The 17,630-nt window shown below is 42.4% G+C and overlaps 2 protein-coding genes across 2 annotated transcripts; both read right to left on the minus strand.

Moving 5' to 3' along the window:
• Positions 1-11,146: 11,146 nt before the first annotated feature.
• LOC113301145 (CEN-like protein 1) lies at positions 11,147-12,375 on the minus strand. Its single transcript, XM_026549914.1, has 4 exons — positions 12,117-12,375; positions 11,949-12,010; positions 11,817-11,857; positions 11,147-11,727 (listed from the first exon to the last, which is right to left on the minus strand). Exons 1-4 carry the CDS (start codon positions 12,312-12,314, stop codon positions 11,504-11,506), a joined length of 525 nt encoding a protein of 174 aa, XP_026405699.1. The 5' UTR covers positions 12,315-12,375; the 3' UTR covers positions 11,147-11,503.
• Positions 12,376-14,269: 1,894 nt separating this feature from the next.
• Positions 14,270-16,924, minus strand: LOC113301144 (replication factor C subunit 2). Its single transcript, XM_026549913.1, has 7 exons — positions 16,731-16,924; positions 16,453-16,559; positions 16,237-16,338; positions 15,892-16,087; positions 14,971-15,099; positions 14,684-14,878; positions 14,270-14,569 (listed from the first exon to the last, which is right to left on the minus strand). Exons 1-7 carry the CDS (start codon positions 16,890-16,892, stop codon positions 14,459-14,461), a joined length of 1,002 nt encoding a protein of 333 aa, XP_026405698.1. The 5' UTR covers positions 16,893-16,924; the 3' UTR covers positions 14,270-14,458.
• Positions 16,925-17,630: the final 706 nt, after the last annotated feature.

Raw genomic sequence — 17,630 nt, forward strand, 5'->3', positions numbered from 1 at the left:
AGTCCATGTGGTCTCCTTCCCAAAGAGGCGATCATATTCACAGATGAAGATATCTGCTACCCAGGGGAGCACCTTAGACCCTTATACCTGACAGCGTACATTAACAAACAGCCGCTAAAAAGAGCTTTTATAGATGGAAGCGCGTCCCTGAGCTAACAAGCATCCTAGGTGTGCAAATATCTGCGATCATAATGCGAGCCACAACAATGAAATGATTCAGAGGACATGCTCAGAAAGATATTGGGATTGTTAACCTGGTCATGAATATCGGACCTATCCGAGCGCCCACGCCATTTTATGTGCTAGAAGACGACACCACGTTCCACGTATTGCTAGGACGAGGATCGCTACTCCATCACAAGGTAGTAGCGTCAACGTACCACCAATGCGCCAAGACTAACACAGGAGGCAAGCAGTCTCGGATTCCAGCCACTAGCAATCCTTTTGACCCAGAGAAAGCTTACATGGAAGACGCGATCTTCTATGACAAACCGAAGAAAGCATATGAAGTACCTGAAGTGCAACTCATCCCGTTACCCAAATGGGGGGAAGAAGAAGAAGAACCGAAACCAGCAAAGTCCGTGTTTAGCCCATCCAGGATGGTATTCCCCGCCGAAAAAAAGAGGAATCAAGAGGAACATCCCAGGTTCCAGCGCTTCTCTAAGCCATATGGGGGATATGTATATCTATTATAGCAACTAACTGGGGGAATGACCGCAGATGAACAAGATTACGCAGAAATATCAAGAAATAAAATAGAAGCTCCCTCTGAAAGTACAGATTCAGGATTGGATGAGCTACCTTATATCATGGTTGATGACAAGGGATTGAGAGATGAGATTACAGACGCAACTAATAGAACCATAGAAGAAAGAACGCCCAGAGACCTCACCATGGATGGAATAGAAGAAATTGATATAGGAATGGAAGAAGAAAAGCGCCCTTTCGTGATAAGAAAAATCTAGGACAAGGAATAAAGGGAAGCACTAATCGCTCTACTGAGAGACTACAAAGATGTCTTCGCATTCGATTATGATGAGGTACCAGGACTCAATAGCGAGCTCGTAGCTCACACCCTCGGAGTGTCACCTGAGTTCAAACCAGTAAAGCAAAGGAGTAGGGAGTTCCCCAGGGCCACAGCTCTTGCAATAAATGAAGAGGTGGAGCGCTTAATGAAGGCTAAATTCATCAAACTCATCCAACATCCTACCTGGTTAGCCAATATCGTGCCTGTGACGAAGAAAAATGGAAAGATCAGGTGTTGCGTTGACTATAGGGATCTAAACCGAGCGTGCCTAAAAGACGACTTCCCTTTGCCTAATATCGATATGACGCTAGACGTGACTGGGGGCAAGTGGAGAATCTCCTTCATGGATGGCTTCAGTGGGTATAACCTGATAAAAATGGATCTTTTAGACGCAAAGAAGACGGCTTTCCAAACTCCGTATGGAAATTTCTACTACGAAGTAATGACATTTGGCCTGAAAAAATACGGGCGCCACGTACCAACGCGCTATGACCTATATATTTCATGATTTACTACATCAAACAGTAGTAGTTTACGTTGGTGACATCGTGGTCAAGACACAAGCAACCGAAAATCACATCTCCCACCTAAAGACGGCTTTCGAGGGGTGCAGAAAGTTCAAGCTCAAAATGAATCCTCTCAAGTACGCCTTCAGCGTGGAATCGGGAAAGTTTTTAGGCTTTGTGGTAACCAATGAAGGAATCCAGGTAGACCCGAGTAAAGTCGAGGCAATCATGACCATGGCGCCCCCAAAAAATGCAAACAAATTACAAGCCTTCATTGGACGGATATCGTACATACGACGCTTCGTACCAGGTTTAGCGCAACTAATGACTGTGTTCCTTCCCTTACTAAAGAAGGGAGTGGCCTTTGTATGGGGAGAGATACAGTGTTACACATTCGAAAAATTGAAGCAATGCCTTGTCATCCCTAAGGTTGTCAAACCGCTAATTAAAGGAGCTCCCCTCTACCTTTACACAGCGTTCACCAATTCGGTAATAGGCGCAGTCTTGGCACAAGACATGGGAGGGGAAGAGTTATCACCCATTTATTATGTCAGTCGAGTCCTAAGGGATTCGGAGTTGAGATATCCGCGCGTGGAGCAAACATGCCTAGATTTTATCTACGCAACACAGAAACTAAGACCCTATCTCTTGACACATGAGACCATCGTGGGTAGCCGCGGCAAACCCCATCTTGTGTCCAAAACTGTCCTCGCCGTAATAAATGCTCGATGGTTGCTACAACTTTCCGAATTCGAACTCAAATATCAACGACCCAAAGCAGTAAGAGGACAAGCGATCACCGACTTAATGGTTACGTTTCCAGGAGAAGGGGACGATGAGGTACATGGATACTTACCTGGAGAAGTGGCAGTCGCGGATACTAACAAACCTTGGACCATGTTCTTTGATGGGTCATCGTACGGCACCGTCGGGGGAGCCGGAGTAGTGTTTGAATCCCCAGAAGGCGAGTTACTCTTGTATTCGTTTAGACTGGATTTCCCGTGTAGTAATAACGTCGCCGAGTATGAAGCATTAATCCTAGGACTCCGAATGGCTAAGGAACTCAATATAGGAAGCGTGTAAGTTAAAGGTGATTAAAATCTTGTGACAGATCAAGTGAATGGCGATTTCTACGTCAAAGAACCACACCTGGCACCTTACCGGGCAGAGGATCAAAGGTTGATGAATCAAATAGGGTTAATGCTCGACCATACTGGCAGTGGTGGGAATAAACATGAAGACACCTCGGCAACCTTAGCAAGCAAAGTGCAATTAAACAGTGAAGAAGAGGGCACAGTCACAATACAGAGAAAATACCTACCCATCACATGGAAAGAAGATTTGGCATTCAAAGAGGCAGACGACTGGAGGCGAATATATATCGAATACCTTACCAGGATGGATGAAGACCGGTAATGCCCACCCAGGCCTTGAAACAGTTTGTGATGATCCAAGGGGCGTTATACTATAGAGCTGCCGAGGGATCATTCGCAAGATGCGTGAATAAGAGGGAGGCAGGAAAATTACTCCAAGAATTGCACGCGGAGACTTGTGGACAAACTTTCGTTGTTCACATGTACCGAAAACTTCAGAGATTAGAGGTATACTATCCAAGCATGTCCGCACAAGCAGCATCCCTCCAACACAGTTGCGTCGACTGTCAGTCTCCACCATAACCGGAAGAGGTCTGTACAGACGAGGGAGTAGATTGGAGACAACCTTACATAGATTTCATTCAACATGGAAAGTCGCCTAATGAAAGTCAAGCGGCTTTGAAGATCCAAAAGAAATCCGCGCGTTTCTTCGTACGCGACGGTATCCTTTATCGAAGAAGCTACAACGGGTCCATATTACGATGCCTGTCAGATCATGAAGCAGCGGAGGTAATGACGCGATCACATGACGCCGAGCATCAAGGAATGTGGAAGCTGTTCCTCCAGCTTTATGAAGGTGGGTTTTACTGGCCAACCATGGAAAGCGATATCGCAGAACATGTCCGTAAATGTTTGAGTTTCCAAACGCATGGAAATATGATCCAAGCGCCCCACACACAGCTATACAGCATAGTGACGCCATTTTCGTTTCATAGCTGGTGGCTTGATCTTATAGTACCAATTAATCCGACGTCATCGAAGCGCCACAAATACATTATAACGGCTACCGAGTACGCATCGAAATTTGGGTAGAAACGATACTTCTCATAGACTACACTGGAGCAACCATGGTCGCGTTCATCAAAGAGCATATCATTTATTGGTTCGACGCTCCCATGATAATTAGAGCGTATAATGCCAAGTCTTTTGTAAATAAGGATGTACTCAATCTGCTCCGCCAATATAACATAAGGCTTCATACGTCGACCTCTTATTACCCAAAGGGAAATAGGCAGGCTGAGGCGACAAACAAGACGCTCATCTGAATCCTCGGCAGAATAGTGCATGATCACCATAGGGTGTGGCACCAACAGTTTCCGTTAGCACTCTGGGCATACAGAATCTCGAAGCGCAGCTCCACCGGGGCATCACCCTATTCACTAGTCTACGGAGAAGATGTGATACTTCCAACAGAGATAACGATCCCATCGGCAAGGGTAGCGATGGCCAGCCACAACACGCCAGACGAGATAAGTCGATTCTCCCACCTGGATACAATAGACGAACGAAGAGCGCGTACGAACGATTTGCAGAAGCTTACAGGAAGCGTGCAGCCAACTACTATAACCAGAGCGTGAAAGAGAGAACCTTCAAGGTAGACGACCTGGTACTAAAAATCTCCCCTCACGTACAAAAAAACGCTAGCGCTGGTAAGTTTCCGCTAACTGGGAAGACCCATTCAAAATAAGAAAAGTAACATAAAGTGGATATTATAAGATCGGGCGCATGGACGGAACCAAGGTCAAGAATCCCATCAATGGCAAATGGCTGAAAAAACTCCATGCCTAAATCCCTCAATGTATAAACATCTTCTTCAAGCAATAAAAGTAAGTTATCAAAAGTGATGTGAATCTACAAAAGGTCTCAGGTTAGCTAAAGGCGCCTGATCGACTGACAAATCTACAAAAGGTCTCAGGTTAGCCAAAGGCACCTGATCGACTGATAAATCTACAAAAGGTCTCGGGTTATCCAAGGGAGCCTGATCAACTGACAAATCTACAAAAGGTCTCAGGTTAGCCAAAGGCGCCTGATCGACTGACAAATCTACAAAAGTTCTCGGGTTAGCCAAAGGCGCCTGATCGACTAACAAATCTATAAAAGGTCTCGGGTTAGCCAAAGGCGCCTGATCGACTGACAAATCTACATAAGGTCTCGGGTTAGCCAAAGGCGCCTGATCGACTGACAAATCTACAAAAGGTCTCGGGTTAGCCAAAGTCGCCTGATCGAGTGAAAAATCTACAAAAGGTCTCGGGTTAGCCAAAGGCGCCTGATCGATTGACAAATCTACAAAAGGTCTCGGGTTATCCAAAGGTGCCTGATCGACTGACAAATCTTCAACAGGTCTCAGGTTAGCCAAAAGCGCCTGATCGACTGACAAATATACAAAAGGTCTCAGGTTAGCCAAAGGCGCCTGATCGACTGACAAATCTACAAAAGGTCTCGGGTTAGCCAAAGGCGCCTGATTGACTGACAAATCTACAAAAGGTCTCGGGTCATCCAAACGCGCCTGATAAACTGACAAACTTACAACGGGTCCCTGGTTAGCCAAGGGGGCCTGATTGACTGACAAATCCAAGAAGATAATGCTAAGGCCAATCCATAAGAGGTGAATAATAGGCGCGTTTCACTAACTCCCACCCCACCCATCACCCTTTCAACAAAAAGAAGGGGGAGTAGGCGCGTTTCACTAGCGCCCAACCCACCCAACACCTCCTCAATAAAAAGAGAGGGGAGTAGGCGCGTTTCACTAACGCTCACCCCACCCAACACCCTTTCAATAAAAAGGGGGGGAGTAGGCGGGTTTCACTAATGCCCACCCTACCTAACACCCTTTCAACAAAACGAGGGGGAGTAGGCGCGTTTCACTAGTGCCCACCCCACCCAACACCCTTTCAACAAAAAGAGGGGGAGTAGGCGCGTTTCACTAACGCCCACCCCACCCAACACCCTTTCAAAAAAACAAGGGGAGAGTAGGTGCGTTTCATTAACGCCCACCCTACCCAACACCTCTTCAACAAAAAGAGGGGGAGTAGGCGCGTTTCACTAACGCCCACCTCACCCAACACCTCTTCAATAAAAAGAGAGGGGAATAGGCGCGCTTCACTAAACGGCCACCCCACTCAACACCCTTTCAATAAAAATAGGGGGAATAGGCATGTTTCAATAACGCCCACCCCACCCAATACCTCTTCAATAAAAAGAAGGAGGAATGGGCGTGTTTTACTAACGCCAACCCCACCCAACATCCTTTCAATAAAAAGGGGGAGAGTAGGCGCGTTTCACTAACGCCCACCCAACCCAACACCCTTTCAACAAAAAGAGGGGGAAGTAGGCGTGTTTCACTAACGCCTACCCCACCCATCACCCTTTTAACAGAAAGAAGGGAGAGTATGCGCGTTTCACTAGCGCCCACCCCACCCAACACCTCTTCAATAAAAAAAGGGGGAGTAGGCATGTTTCACTAACGCCCACCCCACCCAATACATCTTCAATAAAAAGAGGGGGTAATAGGCGGTTTCACTAAACTTCCACCTCACCCAACACACTTTCAATAAAAAGAGGGGGAGTATGAGCGTTTCACTAACGCCCACCCCACCCAACACCTCTTCAATAAAAAGGGGGAATAGGGTTTTACAAGGGCATTAACCTTCTTTTATTAGTGGTAACCCCCTCATAAAAGAGGGAGGGAGTACGCATACCCTTCTCACAAAAAAAAAAACAAAAAAACAACAGAGAAACATGAGAGAAAGGGAGTAATAACATTGAAAAGAAAAGAGAGAGGAGAGAAAGGGAAGAAAACAACACTCCAACTCAAAAAGCAAAAACTATTCATACAGACTCGGAACAAACATTAAAGGGAAACCAAGCGTCAAAATGAAAATACAACCCTACAGAAGGACACACAACCTAATCAACCGTTAACGCCCGATAACGAGCAATATACGCATCCAAAGCTTCCACCATCAAACGTCCGTCATCACACTGGGCAGTAGCCAAGCGAAGATCCTGATAAGCTTCATGCACTAAATGATAGATGTCTTGAATAACTTCACCCTCAGCCCCGGCTTCACGAGCAAGCGAAAGAGTGTCTTCATGGTCATCGTACTTTTTACGAGCCTTATCTTGACGAATGAACCGAAGCGTCCATAACAAACCCGCTTCTTCTTTCAAGACTAATAAACGTGCCAACTCATCCTCAAGGTAGGGGTGAGCTACAAACGTAGACGCAGCCGCCAAGGTCAGTTTATGCCCAAGAAGCAGTAAGGTTATCTGATCGAAAATCCAGAGATGGCAATCAGAAATGACGCGATCTATAGTAGCCATCAACATCACAGAATCTGCGAATAATTGATTAGCCGCGTAACGAGCGGTAGTAGCCTCGTCTAGTGCTCGCTGGATCTCCAATGGCATACGACTTGATGGTTCAGCTTGTCGAGAAGTCTGGTACGCCTCATGATGCAACCTAAAGTTCTCGCGCTTGGAATCTCTATTTACCTTCCTCTGCTTTAGAAGTTCCTCGATTTCAGACTTCACAAACAGAAGTTGTTTCAATTCACATCGCCTGAATCTCGCCGAAACCAACATGGGAATAGGCGCCAAAGATAACACATACCCATGAAGAAAGTTGGCCATGCAGACAATACGATTTACCAAGAGAATGAGAAAATGAAATTAAAAAGAAACTAGTAAGCATACTAGGGAGAATAACTGTATATAAAGGTAAAGGGAGTGACTCACGACGCAGTTACCGTCCATACCCCCTTTTCTTTCTCTACACGTGGAAATAAGTGTCGATTCACATTGACCATGAAGTACAGGAGAGGATTCCCCCCTCAGGCAGCACTGAGGTAACCCCTGGGGGGAAGGAAAACTTGAAATGAGTCCTGGGGACTCAGACAGCAAAGACCAGCAGGGAAATATCCACAACACAAGAAGGGTAGGGAAAGTAGTAACAGGGAAGAGAAGCATAGAAACAAGCAATAAATAGTATTAACATCAAAAAGAAATCCACAAGACACGGAATCCCAAAACTAGTACATGAAAGAAAAAGCTAGCAAAATAAGTCGCTCAAAACGACATGCAGCATTAACCGACTGTCAGCTCGCGACAATCGGCGATGTCCATATCCACGGCTTCCGCCATAAAACGCCCCTCGTCACACTGAATGGCGGTCTGAGACAATTCCCAGTTAGCCTCGCTTATCAACTTGGGATGTCCTGCATAACTTTGCCCTTACCTCTTGCATTACGAGCAAGCACAAGAGTGCCTTCGTATTCATCACACTCCCCGCGTGCTTTGTCTAAGCGGGTCCTATTGAGAACCCACAGTACCTCTGCTCTTAACGCTAGTAGACGCACGAGTTTATCTTTGGGATAGAGCAAGTTCACGAGCGCTGAGACAGTCGCTAAGGATAGAGTGTACCCCGGGAGCCGCGGAGTCACTTGATCAGAGGTACACGAACGACAATCAGCGATAGCAGGATCTATAGTTGTTGTCATTAGTGAGGACTCCATAAGAAGCGAATTGGCAGCGTACCGAGCTATGACAGCGTCATCTAAAGCATGTTGAATGGTAGATGTCATATGTCCATCCCTCTGAGCCGTTCGATGCACATCATGACGTTCCGCAAACTGGACACGCATGGAGTCCCTTTTCGCTAATCTGTACTCACGAAGCGCTTCAACTTCGACTTTCACTAACAACAGGCGCTCCAGTTCCGCCTCTTTGAACATCGAGACCAGAGCAGGAATAGGCGCTAAGGTTAAAAATTACCCATGAAGGGAATGATCCATTTAAGTAAAGTATCCTACGAGAAGAAGCAAAAATGGAAAATGAGGTGTTTGAGGCAGATAAACGAATATAAGGAACAACATCTATATATAGAGGAAGTATCATCATAAATGACATGACAACCGTCCCGCTGTTTGTGACGCATGGTAATCGAGAGTAAAGAATGATTTGACTATCGGGTCATTTGACAATTGATCCAATAGTCAGGGGACTAATGTTGATACATGAAAAATATTATCCCTTAGCCGGGCTAGTGTGCCCTCCAAGGGGAGGCAAGTCCAACATGAAACATGGGGACTTGGGGACTAAAGCCCAAGTCCGCCAAGAAAATGTTCATTAGACAGAAAGGATAAGGGAGGAATTAATAGGAAAGAAAGAGGTTTTATTAGAGAAAGAATGGTATTAGTAGTAATTAAAGAAGTCTAAGACACGTGGCATGATGTCATGAACGGAAGGAGCTTTTGGAAAGTCTATATAAAGAAGGACAAGATACAATGGAAAGACAACTCTCTCTCTTACTATTCTTGGTAAAGTAAGGTCATTTGGCTAGGTAAAACGGGTAGAACCTCAAACCTAAATTCACCCCTCAACAACACCAAATAGACGATTAATGATATAGGATACTTACTTTGATTACCAATACTGTAATTATACTTCTCTTGATTGTTGATTATAACGAAGTAGAGAAGGGAAAACCTTACCTAATAGCATTCGATTCCATCAAAAACTAAACTTCATCCACGGACTCACCTTGTTTTCTTTGTTTCGTGTTCAACACTAACAAGCACCTACCATACTTAAAAAATTGGAATATGGAAGTGGAAGAATAGCTTGGTTAGACGCGTAGTTGGGCTAAGACGCTGGGCTTGGACAGCTGGGCGCTTGGTCTCTTGACAGACTTGGTGGACTAAATTGATTGAGGTGGTGGACTAAATTGGTTTGGCAGGTGCAGTAAATAAAAAAGATCTCAAAACTATCATAATAATCTTTCTCCACAACTATGTTTTTTGAGAAGAGAATCTCCAAGTCCATTTTGCAAATGGCTGGACGAAGTTGGTAAAACTTGTATGGCCGTTCATTACAGTAGCTAATATTTGGGCTTATCTTGAAATTTAAATCTGCAACTACAATCTATATTTGGGTAATATTTGGCCAAACCAAAGCTCTTTTCCAGTAGCAAGTACCAGGTTGAGCAGGGATATTGTATCATAAAGACCGTATCTCCAAGGTTGTGACTAAGCTTTTACACCGGCTGTCTGCTAGCCGAGATGCAACTTACCCGAAGGTAAGAGTAATCCTTAACACCTTCCGTGTCTTGTTCGTTTTCGACACAGGGATAGTGTCCCATCACTTCCATGGGATTACGCATTCGCGACCATGTAGGTGATGAGGTCACGTACTCCATGTCCCGGCTGCAGGGCTACGGGGTGATTATTCCCCTTCACGATCCTGCGAACTGCAGAGCTACTGAGGGATTCCCTTTTCACAATTCTGCCATGACGGTTTACTTATTTGCGGTTTACACAGTCCTACTAAGAGAGAAAGCTTGAAACGAATAATCAAAAATAAAGAACGGTCTAGTCACGCACCTCATGTACATACCTCTTTCACGTGGATCGCTGTCCTCCACGCTGTTCTGTCGAGCGCCAACTCTCTCTCCAAGCCTCGGTCTTTCAGGTCCCTCTTAATAAGTTCATCCCAGGTTAATTTCAGTCGTCCTCGTTTTTTCCATTCTCCCTTCGGCTAGTCCGATGCGTCCTACTCGTACCGGGGCCTCAGGTGGTCTCCGTTGGAGATGCCCGAACCAACGCAGCCGGTGTTGCGTGAGTATCATCTTCATCGATGCTACCCCAAGCTTCTTATGAATAAAATCATTTCGAATCTTATTGTGTCTTGTCAGCCCACAAGCCCATCTTAACATCCTCATTTCCGTCACATGTAGCCTTAAGATGTGTGGGTTTTTTGTCGCCCAGCACGCCGCCCCGTGCAGAAGTGCGGGACGAATTGTCGTCTTATAGAACTTTCCCTTCAGTTTAGTCGGTACCTTACGGTCACAGAGGACTCCCGTTGCAAGTCTCCATTTGGCCCATCCTGAGTTAATTCTGTGACGGATATCCTCGTCAATGTCTCTGTTGCTCTGGATCATAGATCACAGATAACGGAAGGTTCTTTGGTATGATCTGTCCATCTAACATCAGTTCACCCTCGTCCGTTCTTGTTTCGTTGAAGTCGCACTTCAAGTACTCAGTCTTGGTTCTGCTGAGTCTGGAGCCCTTCGATTCCAGTGTCTGTCGCCACCACTCCATCTTGTGTTCTACATCTTGTTTTGATTCCCCAATGAGGGCGACATCATCCGCAAAGAGCATACACCAAGATATTTCCCCCTGTATGTATTTTGTGACTTGGTCCAGAACCAACGCAAATAAGTACAGGCGCAAGGCCGAACCTTGGTGTAGTCCAATCTTGATGGGAAAGTCGTCCGAGACACCGTCGGACGTCCGGACCCTGTGACAGCTCCCTCGTATATATCCTTAATGAGGGATATATATTTAGATGGTACCCTTTTCTGTTCGAGTGCCCACCACATTACCTCTAGAGGGACTCTGTCATAAGCCTCTCGAGGTCAATGAATACCATATGTAGATTTTGGGCATCAGAGTCAAATTTAGTTAAGCTGGAGTAACGAAATTTAGATTATGATTTATTTTTATTTTTGAAGCAAAATTTTGATTATGATATGTCCTAATGGTGGATTAAGTTAATAATATTATTTATATGCTCACACTGGTTCTTATTTAATTACCAACATGTTTTTTCGATCAACTATGCATGCACCCATTTAAAATGGGGGGAAAAGCCAAAGCAAAAGCACTACTTCAATGAGTTTGTTCACTTAGCTTCATGAGGGAACAAAATCAGAATCCATTATAAACCATAAAACCTTGAAAAAAAAAAAAAAAAAAACACACAGAAACTAAAGCCTCTCTTAATTTCTCTCTCTCTCAATGTTATTTTTGTTGTTGTACTTATCTTCTTCTAGCAGCAGTTTCCCTCTGACCAACGAAGTAAACAGCAGCAACAGGGAGACCTAAACCATTTTCCTGGGAGAAACTTCTTGTGTTGAAACCATCTCTTGATTTTGGTGGTGCAGTAATCACTGTTTGCCTTCCTTTTTGTTTGAATAAAATGAACACATACCTGTGGATCCCAATAACTGGCTTTGGTATCTCATAACTCACTATTTCTTTTCCTGCATGCATTACATATATCATATATGTTCAGTATCACTATGCATGTAATGAAATTCTCAAACAAAACTTCAGATTATTTAGTACTCACCAAATGAGGCATCAGTAGTGCCAGGAATATCAGTAACAATCCTGAAAAAGCAAAAAGCAAATGTTTAGGCATATGACCCCATGCAGAGATGACTATGTTGCTATGAGATTAGGATTGATATTAGTAGCAAACCAGTGAAGATGTTCTCTTAGGTATGGATCACTTGGCCCTGGAGCATCAGGATCTGTCATGACCTAATTTGAACACAAAGAGAAAAAGTTTATCTAATTAGCTAGCTACATTAGAAGTACAAAACTTGAAACATTTAGGTGTAAGTTAAAAAGAAAGAAAAGTTATTACAAGTGTGTAAGCAGCCCTCATATCAAGGCCACCGATCTCGACTCGAGGTTTCATGGAGAAGGAAGCTGGCATAAATTCATGACCATTAGAAACTTGCTTTGTGTTGTAAATAACTTTCATTTCTACGCTAGGGTTAAACTCATCTACTACCTCCCCTACAACTCCACCTACTCTCAGTGTTGCCATGGACTTCACCATTATAAGAGAAAGTGAGAAAGTGCTGAATGTTTTTGTTTGTGAGAGATAGAGAATGAGGCAGTCAAGTGTTGGAGATTTTGATTGAGAAAATACAAGCATTTTATAAGGAGAAAGAGCTTAGAATTGAAGCTTTATAGATTCTTCTACAATGTTATATAATCCATGCAAGTCTGAAATTAAGGAAAAAAACATGCTTGAGATTTTCCATAGTTGGTATAATGGGGTGTTAAAAGATTGAAGAGACAGCCAATAAGATGTCTTTGGAATTTCTTTTGAATGGGTTATGGCCCTTATGGGTATCTGTCTAAGGTTGATTGGCAAAATGAGAAATTACTTTTGCTTAATTTATTTGAGTAATTTTGGTACTAAACAAGCTGTAAGGTGGGTACTCTCTCTTAATTTGAGTATTTTAACAGTTATTGGAAGTACTTTGAAAAGCCAAAAATGGCATGTACCTCCAAAGTTGAAGAAAAGTTTGTTCCAAGTGTCGTTTTTCAGCCGTTCTGATATGAGTTATTGTTACACCCGGGAGAAAAAAAACTCCTACATTTCTCTGGTGAGAACCCTCTTGGGACTTGTGGGTCAAATCCAAGCTTTAAAAGGTTGCAACGTGACCAATCTAGAATGTAAATGTTATCGATTTCAAATCCAAGCTTTAAAAAGTTGCAACGTGACCACGGAATTCTCACAGTTCTTTCACGAGTAATTTAAAATTATCATATTCATTTGTGCTTTTGGAATCGCATATGATTGAGTAAAATGAGTAGGTTACTTCTGAAGTGTAGTCCATAGACCCATAATTTCTGATATAAACAATCTGATAAAGCCATATCTCATCAACAACATTCACCACTTTAGAATATGTGTTTACAGTTACTGAAGAGTTTTATTCAGTTAACAATTAGCTAAGATCAAGCCAAAGGCACAAAAAGCAGAAGAACCTTTTGTGCACTTGTCTCAGATTGCACCAGGAGGGAGCTAATTGATCACAACTGAATTTATGCTTAAAGGAAGGGTGAAATGGTGACCTAAGTGATCACAATTGAAATTAAAAAAAAGAATCAAGAAAGATGAGCTCAGAAGGCACTCTTAACTTGTAATGATAAAGAGTTCATGACAGAAATTCCCATGCATGAGCTTTTATAGAATATAGTTGTTCAACATATTGTTTAGAAACCTATCCAGGGCTAATCCAAGAATGTCAAGGGTTCAAATTCATCCGTAGATGCAAAAAAAAAAAATTAAAAAAAAATTATAGGGTATATATGTCAGACTGCAGGAGGAGGGGGAGCTAGTCTTCACTCATTGATGGTGTGGGTTAACAGGCTAGTCTACCTAATCAGAATCCCTAGCCTGCCACCTTAAACAAACATAGGGGGTTTAGTATAGCTCAATTAGCATAGCATCTCTTTTACTTTAGTTACAACAAACCTTGACCAGTGACTAAGATATGATCATCAGCAGAACCATTACAATAGTGGAAAAGTGGTCCTGTGTGTTCTCATTTGCTCAGCAGCCACCTCACTCAACTAGGGATTTATGGAATACCCCTGTAGAAAGGAAAACAAGGGCTGGGTATACAGTGGTTTGACCTAATCATCCTTGGTCTGAACTGTTAATGCAGGTCCTGCTATTTGCTTGATGCCAATCCAAGACTTGGCTTCATGTGACAAACCAACCTACATGAATTCATGGCATGTGCAAAATCTACTATCTGACCCTCTAACCATAGTCTAGATGATGACGACTTAAAAATCCATCAGGTATTAGTGTATCGACGAATCATGAGAATGAGGTCGGTCAGTTTTTGTTCAGTTACGCGCAAACAATGGTGCAGGGCGTATAAGGGCAAGTAATGGATTAACCCAAGCAATGGCTAGAATTGAGTGAAAATGTTTCCATCAAAAGATCATAAGGTTATATTCATAGTTACATGATGCATTAAGTCTCACATGTTTGGAGATTAAAAAAAATCCTTGTAAGGGGTCATAACTCATAGCTACAGATAACATAAAACATACTAGTTCAGTCTCGCTGAGGAAACAGTGTGCATAAGTGAAGGTAACAAACAGAAACCAAACAACATGTAGACACCCAATATCCAGAAGCGAAAAAAACCTAAATACTCTAACCAATACATATACTTACATGGCTTTTGCTGTTTCACATACTATGGAAAACTTAGCAAGAAGACCACATAGTTGAAGCAAAGAACCAACTCCATCACAGATTCTCATATGAGCAAATCCAGTCTCCTGCAGTACATGCCCAAGTTAAAAAAAAAAAAAATTAGGAGTTGCAATAAGGGTGACACCTTGCGGAGAAACATATCAACTTAACCTCAAAATAGCCATATATTTCGTTTATACCTTCAAAAACTCTAATTTCAGATACTCGGGCATGTCGTAGTTCTTAATTATTCTGAAAAGGGTTGTTATCACATCAGTTGGAGAATAGCCCATATCATACAGTTGCTTCAAAGCAGCACATGCATCATCAAAGTTCCCCTCGAGTATATTGCGAACCATGTTCTTAACATGTAAAGGGTGTGGCTGGTCACACACCTGTACATACAAAAAGATCTCACTCAGATACCAGAAAAACATGAACAGAATATCGACGTGAAAAAAGTAAATAAGATGTTTCGACACCTGACCTTAAACACATTCTCTTGATTGACAAATCGAAACCCACTGAAAGTAGCTTGCAAGTTATTCAGTGCCTGTCTCATATCACCATCTGCAGTGAAAATGATGGCTTCTAGACCTTCCGGCACGTAAGGAACCTTCAGTCATTAGAAACAAAGATCAAATTAAATGCTTAAATACATGTGTCAAGACATGTGGCGTATGTAACTTAGGGTTCCCAGTGATAATTCCCAGGGGCAATTTTGAGGGTGGTAGCCACTGTAATCCGTGGGAGCACATGTTCTGTTCAAGTCATGTTGTCTATTATCATACAACTAGAAAGATAGTAATGCATTTGAATATATGGCCCACAGGTCATTACGGTAACCCTAGGGCACTACGTAAGCACGAATGGGGAAAGCAGATAAACTCCCTTTTACTTGGATTAACCAATTCATCAAAATAAGGCATACCATGCTGTGAATGATTCAAGGTCATATCACCAGAGCTAAAAAGTATTTTCAATGTCATGCATAATAGCATTTAGAATGTGATAAGGTGTTGTGACAGTCAGATAGTTGTTACTGGGATAGACCTTGCTATTTGAGTATCACATGTCCTTATCAGAATGTTTGCCTATATTTTGATGTATGTGACGTGCACCAAGCTTTCTGTTCCAACTAATGTTCCTGTCTAAGAGCCTCATTGATGCTTCATTGTTTTCAGGCTTAAACCAGTGACGATTGAAATGCATCGCATCCATGGATTTCCGAACAATATAATTCAATGAGACATATATCTCTAAACGAGTTTGTTCCCCAAGAGAACACATTATCCACCCTAAGATCCCAATGCAAATGATATCCATAAATAGTAACTTCCATTCGCATATTCTCCACCTTACGGGGGGTTAAGAAAGAAGTGGTTAGGACTAAAGAAGATGCAAATACCTTTTCAGCTTGGACCACTACCATAAGACGACCAAGGATCTCCTGGTCCGACAATCTTGAGAAACGAACCAAAGCACATCTACTCTGAATGGGCTCAATAATTTTCGAAGACATATTACAAGCAAGACCAAAACGCGTGGAGTTTGAATAAATTTCCATCGTTCTCCTCAAAGCCTGTTGTGCTCCTGATGTCATGCTGCATTTTTTTCAAGACAACGGCATATATATCAACTATCGTGAAGCTTAAATATATGAAACAACACAAAACAAAAGGAATCAAACACTGTGCCAGTGTGACAAAAAGAAAATGCAAGAGCTTCTTGGTAACCAAATGGGTGAATTTACCTGTCGGCTTCGTCCAGAATAATAATCTTATGACGCCCCGGTGGTAAAGTCACTTTCTTTTGAGCAAACATCTTGATTTTGTTTCTCACAACATCAATTCCCCTAAAACAAGAAACCGGGTACTCATAAAATTATCAATACTAACAAACCCAACAGCATAATTCTCAACAATCAAACAAATTCGACGAACACACTGGAGAGACAAAACCCTAATACCTGTCATCTGATGCATTTAGCTCTAAAACAGCTTCCTTACAATTTGGCCCTAAAAGTTCATGTGCAAGAGCCAATATACTTGTAGTTTTTCCAGTTCCAGGAGGACCCTGCAATCACAACAACATTGCCGTTACAATGAATACAAAAATTTGCCCTAATTTTTCATGAAAGATGAATTTAACAGAAATCTTCAAAATTGATCAAAATGTAAACATGGGTTTTGGAAAACAACTGGATTTATTCGTATAGACAGAAAAAAGGTGAGATTTTTTACTTACAGCTAAGATGAGATTGGGCATATTTCCATCCCTAGCGATGATTTCAAGCCTTGAAACAGCATCTTCGTTACCAACGATGTCTATGACTTTGTTAGGTCTGTACTTCTCTACCCATGGCATCTCATAACCAAGGGTTGTTGATGAAGCCGATGATGAAGCCATCTTTTTTTCTTCTGGGAGGTTTTCAGAACCAACTGTGACGCGAAATAAAAACCCCGAAAACCCCATTGTGGGGGGAATTTGGAGGGAATTTTCCGTGCCAAGGTTACGAGATTGGACCGTGCCATCTTTTATATCCGGGCTGTCTCGGTAAAGCATCGAACTGTGATGCCGGAAACACACATCGGGCAGCACGACATTAGTGGGGGTCTTGTTGTGAGGAGGGGTCACCCTCGTGACAGCTTCTGTAAGGGCGCTGTAAGGACGTGTTTTCTAACATTTGGATCTCATAGCCTAGATGTATTTAAATTTCGAAGCAATGTTTGAGATATTATTTTTAAATTTTTTTCATGTCATATAATTTTATTTAATTTTATTATATCATTTGTCCCTCTAACCAATCAAATTTAATGTACAACTGCTCTTTTGGCTCTTTTCTCTTTCCTAAAATTTTTTCTTCGTATAACTCACTAATGACTTTCTAATAATTCCTTATTATGTCTGTCCTTAGCTTAATAGAATGATAGAGATGAAGGGGGAGAGATTTTTATCAGTTAGTAATGGACTCATCATTCTGTGTAATATCAGATTGATTCTTATCCTTTTGAGATATAAAGCTTTTTCTTCGGCAGTTTTTAAATTTTTATTTCGCTATGTTTTCCGAATGATTTGCTCAATCTGCATGCCTCTTATCTGTGTTATTTATTTGTGTCCCTAATTATTATTTTTTCTCTAATTATC

The sequence above is a fragment of the Papaver somniferum genome, chromosome 8 (assembly GCF_003573695.1).
Source record: "Papaver somniferum cultivar HN1 chromosome 8, ASM357369v1, whole genome shotgun sequence".
Classification (NCBI taxonomy): domain Eukaryota; kingdom Viridiplantae; phylum Streptophyta; class Magnoliopsida; order Ranunculales; family Papaveraceae; genus Papaver; species Papaver somniferum.

Coding starts and splice junctions, on each gene's coding strand:
- LOC113301145 (XM_026549914.1), bottom strand. CDS start 12,314: ATGGTGAAGTCCATGGCAACACTGAGAGTAGGTGGAGTTGTAGGGGAG. Junction 12,011..12,116: donor TGAGGGCTGCTTACACACTT/GTAATAACTTTT, acceptor TGTTCAAATTAG/GTCATGACAGATCCTGATGC. Junction 11,858..11,948: donor CTAAGAGAACATCTTCACTG/GTTTGCTACTAA, acceptor TTGCTTTTTCAG/GATTGTTACTGATATTCCTG.
- LOC113301144 (XM_026549913.1), bottom strand. CDS start 16,892: ATGGCTTCATCATCGGCTTCATCAACAACCCTTGGTTATGAGATGCCA. Junction 16,339..16,452: donor CTAAATGCATCAGATGACAG/GTATTAGGGTTT, acceptor TTCTTGTTTTAG/GGGAATTGATGTTGTGAGAA. Junction 14,570..14,683: donor TGAAATTAGAGTTTTTGAAG/GTATAAACGAAA, acceptor CATGTACTGCAG/GAGACTGGATTTGCTCATAT.